This window comes from Malaya genurostris, chromosome 2 (assembly GCF_030247185.1).
Source record: "Malaya genurostris strain Urasoe2022 chromosome 2, Malgen_1.1, whole genome shotgun sequence".
Classification (NCBI taxonomy): Eukaryota; Metazoa; Arthropoda; class Insecta; order Diptera; family Culicidae; genus Malaya; species Malaya genurostris.
The window spans coordinates 104,412,255-104,419,969 of record NC_080571.1 but is presented as its reverse complement, the minus strand read 5'-3'; the positions used below and the strand labels follow the sequence as shown (position 1 = coordinate 104,419,969).

Sequence of the window (7,715 nt, the reverse complement as noted above, 5' to 3'; positions counted from 1 at the left end):
AGTTAACTGACTCCTATTTGTTCGCATCAGAGAATGTTTTTCTTTTTTGTCCTAGAATGTGTTTTTGTTTGCGAATATGCAACTGCGTAAGAGAATTAGATTTATTATCTTGTGAACCATGTGCAACTTGCTAAACAATTGTATGCATTGTTTTGTTTTTTCTTTAGAGTGCTCTAAACCTTAAAATATGAGAATTCATAGTTTTGATTTATTATTAGTCGATCCGTGTTCATCGTTCAAAATATTTTCGACAAGATTCAAGACTTCTCCAGCACAACCCCAAGCCAATGTGATTCCGCCCCCACCGTGTCCATAATTGTGGATAATAGGCATCCGATCCGTGTGCTCTGCAAAAGTGAAAATACAATCAGTTCGCATTGTGTCATAACGATCGCTTATCATTATTTCGATGGACGCTGACAAAGATAAGTGTACCTAATTATTGTTATCTCATCTAATCATTCTACAATTTGAACTGCTAGAATGAGATCAACTCTCTTCGTTTACTTAAAGATCTTCCCTTTTCTCTACCATTTCGCGTATTTTGCACTTTTCTGTTTCCAATTTCAGTCCGAAGAATGCGAGAACAACGAAGCTACTCAACTAGTAAGATCAATACAGGTACAGCTATTCTAAACATGCATATAAATGCTTTTATTTATTTTGTGAATGATTCAATAGATCACACGATTAGATACAGTACAGATGTTGTTCATTGTTGATTGTCAATTACTTGCAGCGATAGTGTTGTCTTGTACAGTTGCGCAGCCTGAAATGGTGATGCTATCAGACCAGAGATAAATGATGTTTCTGTCGTGTGTCGGAAGTGTTGATTTGCCAACCTTCACTGGTAATTCAAGGATTAAAGTGTTACATACCTTCATGCACAAGAAAACTAGCCCTTATTTTTAAATTAATCTTGAAGATGCTAAAAGTGCTTTATTTCTATGATGCATCAAAAAGTACATCCTTCGTAACGTTTGTGAAAAAAAGGCTGGAGGGTAATGCCAGAGACATAACTGGATGACATAAACTCGAATGAATGACATGCTTTTTTCACACATCCGAATATCGATAATCGCACATTTGAATGCTGATAATCGTATGTAAATCGATTGATTTTGTGAATTTTGCGAGCTTTCAATGCGTCACTTGCATAATTGTAACAGTACATCTTGTATACCAGTTGTAATTTCATATGAAAAAGATCTTGTTTGAATATTATTCAGTTCTTTTATAAAATGCTACATAGTTAGAATCATCTAGATGAAGTATTGTCATCATGCCAAAGGTTTGATTTTTGTAACAATAAAGAAAATCAATTTTTGTTTTGGTTATAAATTGAACATAGTTAGTGTCTGTCTCACTAGCGAACAAAACATATCGTAAGCCCACTACACTACACCACTGAAAATATTCCGTATTTCTATGTATTGGTTTCGTACGATACGCTTTGTGCGATGATTCGTTCAATTAATGCAGTTGAAATTTAGCGCGCCTTATGTTGACACTGAATTGCACCTTAATGCTCGTTCATACTAAACATTTTAGAAAACTTCAATTTTGAGTCATTTGTGGTTTTCCCATACTATTGAGCGCCGGACCAAAATACGTCCGTTATCCTAATGTTTGGAAAATTGTATATTGCATATTCCAAAAACGATGTTTTCTTGAGAATTAATTTGTGTTGAGTATGATATAACGAAACCCAAAAATTTTGGTGTGATTGACAATGTTATTCCCGAAAAAAAAAATTCCACACATCACGATAATATTTTTTCACAAGCATATTGAAGGATGTAAATACTATTTCAGCTGTTCCCAATTTGTGTTTCGCGTGGTCCTCCGGGGATCCGCAAAGTAGTTTTATTGGGGATTGCGCATCATTTACATGAACTGCTAATCTCTGTCAGATATTATTTCTAGCAGTACGTGGTATTGTGTTGCCTCAAATTCAATATGATAATGGTTTTAAAACAATGTAATGATCTTGTCGTTTTCTCAAACTTGTGTGTAAATTTTCTATGTACTATGTATTATTCGGATCAGGGTCATTTCGCCGAAAACCATTTCGCCGAAAGCCGTTTCACCGAAAGTCATTTCGCCGAAGGGGTCATTTCGCCGAATGAGCCACTTCGCTGAATGTCATTTCACCACTACTCTGAATTCATCGAAAGATATGGATTTGTTTGGGCTCGCGCTGGAAGGTATATAACACCTAAACCTATTTGTGACTTAGGCACTTAAACAATTGCTTTACCTCACAATATCAAAATGACGGAATGAGCTATGAATTCTTACTCGACTGCATGATTGTTTAGTGCTCGATCGGTTCAGTGCTAGAATTTTCGCCTGAGTTAGCTGCTCAATCAACCTGATTGATAGTGACATTATAAATGTCATTGAATATTCGCTTATTTTATGAATGTGTTAGTGTAAAATTTAGGCGACTTAAGCCATTTCACTACACTCCAGCTAGAGGAATGGATGATGCTGACTAGGGTAGACCGTTTTGTTAATTTCCAGCGAATTTCAACAGTTTATGTTGGGATTCCAAGAAGAACTGCCCGCTTGTGAGGAATTCTGGCAACCGTCAGAAGACTGGCTGCATTCCGGCTGCTGTCAAAATTGTTCAGGCGAAATTGCGTCATTATCTCGCCGTATGTGTCTTGTTTATTTCTCTCTTCCTTCTTTTTTCTTTTTTTTATTCGACTTCATTTGATGTTTGTCAATCCCGCTTGTACATACGAAAAACGAATCTTGAGACGAGTTAAAAGAGATTGAAATATGTGTATGTTTGGTAGTGAGAAAGCACTGTTATTGGCAATAACATTTTCATAATTAGTATGTATGAAGGGCAATAATTTATTGCCTTTCATATGTACTTTTTAATGAAAAAATGAAACCAAGACGCTAAATATGTAGAACCGATTCAAAACGGTTCTGCCAATCTTGTATGGCAAGAATCTGGCAGAAACAGAACCGTTAATAACCGCTAGGCGAAATTTTCTGCCGGAAACGGTTGTTGCATTGTTGCCAGACTTCTGCCAGAATTCTGGAAGAATTCTGGCAAAAATGGTTGGCCGACATAGCCAACCGTCTGGGGGGAAATCTGCCCGCCGAGTACAAGTGGGTGGTTATTTACTAGTTCTGTATGTCCGAAAAACATGACGATTTAAATTTATATATTCAGTTATATAATGTTTTCGTTTAAAAATAAACTGAATCAGCACGAAAACGTGCAAAATCGGGAAAGAAGAAGACGAATGGACAATTCAGTCCGCATCTTCTCACTCAATTCCGAATGATTTCCGAATCAACCGGTTGTAGGCGAAATTCATTCGGAATCGGTTGTTGCACTGGAGTTGGAATTGATTCGGAATTCCACATGATTTTCACATGGAATTCCGAATGAAAATTTCTCGCCGATTCGGAATTGATTCGGAATCCATTCGGATCAGATAATGTGGGACGTCTCGTCAGTGCATAACAGTTTATGTTGGACTATTATGCAGAGATGTCCATCTCCTCTGTGTGACGAAGAGCAAGCAAAATTTCTCCCCTCGCAGTGACAACTTCAACGAGAGCTCTTCTCTTTCACATATATACACCACTGTTGTATAAAGTGTGCACGCATCATGAGTGCGTTTGTTTATTTCCTTTTACCTCCTCCACTGAATCGCACCAAAGTGCTAGAGCATTAGCTAATAAATTCGCTGAGGTGGATGCAGATACTTTCACAGAGGTGTACACGCCGGTGAGCACTCTGCTGTATGGTTTGCGTAGAAGAAGCGTGGGCACGCAAAATCAGCAAAATAAAACAATTTATCGTTAAATTTTTGGTTTTCCTTGCAAATTTTTCGTAGCAAGGCCAGATCTGCTCTCTATTAATTGAAGTTCACAGAAGTGTTCGCTCACCATCACGCGCCAGTGGTCACTTGGGTGTATTTAGACGAGAGCGCGTGTGAGCGATTCATGCGAAGAGAATGTGTTTCACTCGCGCCAGCTGCTTTAACCACAAGCACACACTCAAATGCTGTCTATTCGACACTGAGAATAAGTGCGCTTCCCTCTTTGTGCGATGCTTCGTTTTTTGCATCCTCGGTGTGGACAAGAATCTGACGCCAGCGTGTATCACTCTGGTCATGTCATGCCAATGCCATCTCTGCTATTATGACACCTAGTTCAACAAAAACCGTTAAGCAAACGTAATCTTTTTGCTACGAAGTTAGTAAGTACTCTAAATTTGGAGGATATGTCCTGTGTAAAGACTGACTCAAAGTAAATTGATATGCCCCTCGTGTACCGCTATCACGCTTCTAGTGTTGTGAATCGGAAATCTTTGAAATGGTTTGTTTATACTTCTATAGAGAGCAATAGGTGCAAATTTGGTCAAAGTAGTCGACCGCGTGTAAAAATAACGTAAAATGGAACTGTAACGATGAAAAAATATTGTACACAAACACCGTGAAAATCCAAAGTGGACCGATTCCAAATACGTAAAAGATGCCGAAAATAACAATTTGTCAACTGCTTAACACCTACAGGGAAACCCTGAATATGGAAAAGAATCACCGGACCTACGAAAAACCTGGAATCAGGGATCATTGGTTGTTCAACAAGAAGTTTTTGGTACTTTAAAGTCTTGTGCCAAAAGGTACAGCGCCAACTTTCAATTGCTGCGAAACATCCTTTCCACGGAAGGATACAATTAGTACAAAGTTAGTAAACGTCTGAAACGGCACATGAAGTAGAATTTTATGACCAAAACATGAGACAAGACTCTTGAACGACCGTGTTTTGGTGAAACACAAGGGCCGCATCGATGACGAAACATACGTGAAACAAAATTTTAAGTAGCTTCCCGATCAAAAGATTTATATCACGACTGAACATGTGGTAAACCGGAAAGATTCAAGCTTATGATTTGGCAAGCGATTTGCTGTTGTGGCATAAGAAAACGAACCATTCGTCACATCCTCGACGATGTGTTGCCATTCATCCATAAAAATAGGGGTAAAGTAATCTTTTGGCCCGATTTTGGGGAGCTGCTACTACTCTTTGCTGGTTCTATAAGGGTATGTCGCCAATTAGATCGATTTTTCGACGAAACAGCGGAGCAATATGTTCATTCCGTGTCCAATTTTACTGTGCGGGCGCTAAAGGGCTGTACCAAGAGTAGTGCTTGAAATTTCGTTCGAACTGGAACAATGCTGTAATGCTTTGAAGTTTAATTAAAAGTTCTTGAAAGCAACCATTGATAGAATTTTTAAGCATATTCACAAATTACGTGAGTCTTTTTGTGCGCGCCAATTTACTCTTAATCAGTCTTTAGTAGATCAATTATTTGATAATAGACATATGTGGGTATGAGTTAGAACACCTACCTGTTTTTAAAAACTCGGCTTCTAACCTCACGGAGTCACGTGTTGGCCTCAAGCCAACAATATCTGCGATAATCGGAGTTCGTTTCAGTGCTCGAATCAAGCCATAGCATTCCCTGGAAATCTTCATGGTATCCGCGGCTCTTACAGTTAGATCCCAATCATCTTCCTGTTTAGTTCCGCCCAATGTCACACCACCGGTATTCGGGATCACATATCCATTATTGGAAATCAAAACATGAAACATCCATGGGGCTCGCACACGTCTGATCTGACCACGGCAAGGTTTTAGTGTTTCGTCGGGAATAATACTACCGGACGCCAGTCCCAGACAATTGATGACAATGAGCCGATCTAGTTTCTCACTCAGTGCTTGAAAACAGTTTACCTTGAACTGACGAAATTTTACTCCTCGTGACCTTAGCGCGTTAGTGTAGAATTGAAGCAATTTACTCGGTTCGCATGTGAACGTAATAAATTGTGCGCCTGTGCTGTGGACGAAATTTAACTAGAGATAATACATTTCGCTTTCTTTTACTTATTCGTCAAACATATTCACATATATTCCACGTTGTGTTCAGCGCCCAATTGATGCAGCTCGAATTGAGACAACTCTCGGAAACCGTACACGTAGTCTTTCCAGAAAAAGTCATCTAACTCATGTCCTTTGGAAACCAGAGCAACATATGGCAAAAGGCTAATACCAGCCTCATTGGCGTAACCGGCCTTCCAAAGGCCATGGAAGTATTCGTACGTCTCACGGGACCATTTTCTAAAACATAATTTCTTTCTGGAATGTACACACATGATCTAACACCGATTAGGCAATACTCACCTGACTAGATCTTTCGAAGTTTCTCCGAGAAGATATGGTTCCCAGAGCCCAGCAGCCACATCGCTTGTTGTAGACGGACTGAACTGTTCACTTAGTATTTCGATATTCGATCCTGGATAGCGACTCGAAAGTCGAAATGCACAAGAGAGTCCATTTATTCCTGCTCCCAAAACAATAAATTTCAGCGTACTATTATAATCGCTCATCGTTAGCAACTAAAAGATCACATCGTTCTATACTCTATCTCCGAGTGATTTAGTGTGTTTATTCCTAGCATCTCAGCTTAACATCGTACACAGCGGCGCGGTCAGCATGATTAAGGGGATCCACACATATTTTGGCTTTTTTAAGTCTTATTTTTGTTATCTACTAAAAACATATAGCATAGATTTGTTTTTTTTAATACGATTTTAATTTAACCTTCTGTACTTATAGGAAATAATCTCAGTTTTATGCAAAATTGAACATTCGGTTAACCGTGGCATAGATCTCACTTGAAAAATGTCATAATTTCATTACTTTGTTTGTAGCTAGCAAGCTTTTCATTATTCATATTAGAAATATTAGATCTAAAATTGAACTAGCTTAAATCTAAAATTAAACTGCTTCAGGAATCAGAACAAATTGGCTCAAATGCCACGTTCCTCTTTATATTTGGAGATTTGTGCCTTGCCATCAATTTGTTTTTAGCATCATTTACCTTTTTCTTACGTTTCGTCTTAGACTCATCAGTGCAGTCAGGAAACGTAAAGAAAAGTAAAAACGGTTATGTGCCCTAAGCACAAACATAGGCTAACCCCTAAATGATCATAAATGATTGAAGGGAAATTGGAAAGGTTTGGACTAGGATGGGGAAAATTGACGACACAAAAACACAAAAAGCAGAAGTAAATTCTGCACTCCTAAGGGATGCTGAACATTCTGCTAGGGATCACATTTAGTGGAAGCAGAAGTAAATTCTGAACCTCTACGAGGTTCCGAACAGTCTGCTGTAAAACCTATTTAGGTTTGTTACTATGTGCGTTCTTTCTGATGAACGATGCACAGCTAATAAAACCTCCAACCCCCGAGAGGATTTAGAGATTTTACAAAAGCGACACCATTCTGCACTCCCGGAAGAATGCAGAACGATTCGCAGTATGTACGAGCATAAGTAAATTCGGTACCCCATAAAGGATGCCAAACAATCTGCTAAACCATATTTAAGATGAATACAGAAAGGATTTATTCACTACAAGAACAATGAACCCTTCTGACTATAGCTCGTTATCACATTGAGTGAGAAACGAGAGAATATCCTTTTGTTGGCATGTTTGGATGCAGCCCAAGAACGAATCTTGTGCTTTATCCAACTAGTTAAAAGTGGTAAAGCTGGTTCCGGACCAACGAAATCATTCGTTGCACCAGCTCTAGCCAACTCATCATTGCCGATTGTATTCCTCACAGAATCGCGTAGATTTCTGCTTCGAACACGGTATAGTATTTACCAAGTGAAT

At 38.7% G+C, this 7,715-nt stretch overlaps 1 protein-coding gene across 1 annotated transcript; it reads right to left on the bottom strand.

The window, feature by feature from the left end:
- Window positions 1-84: 84 nt before the first annotated feature.
- Window positions 85-6,459, bottom strand: LOC131431499 (D-aspartate oxidase-like). The gene is made up of 4 exons (XM_058597256.1): window positions 6,220-6,459; window positions 5,944-6,156; window positions 5,388-5,875; window positions 85-347 (listed from the first exon to the last, which is right to left on the bottom strand). Exons 1-4 carry the CDS (start codon window positions 6,423-6,425, stop codon window positions 196-198), a joined length of 1,059 nt encoding a protein of 352 aa, XP_058453239.1. The 5' UTR covers window positions 6,426-6,459; the 3' UTR covers window positions 85-195.
- Between the last annotated feature and the right edge of the window lie 1,256 nt (window positions 6,460-7,715).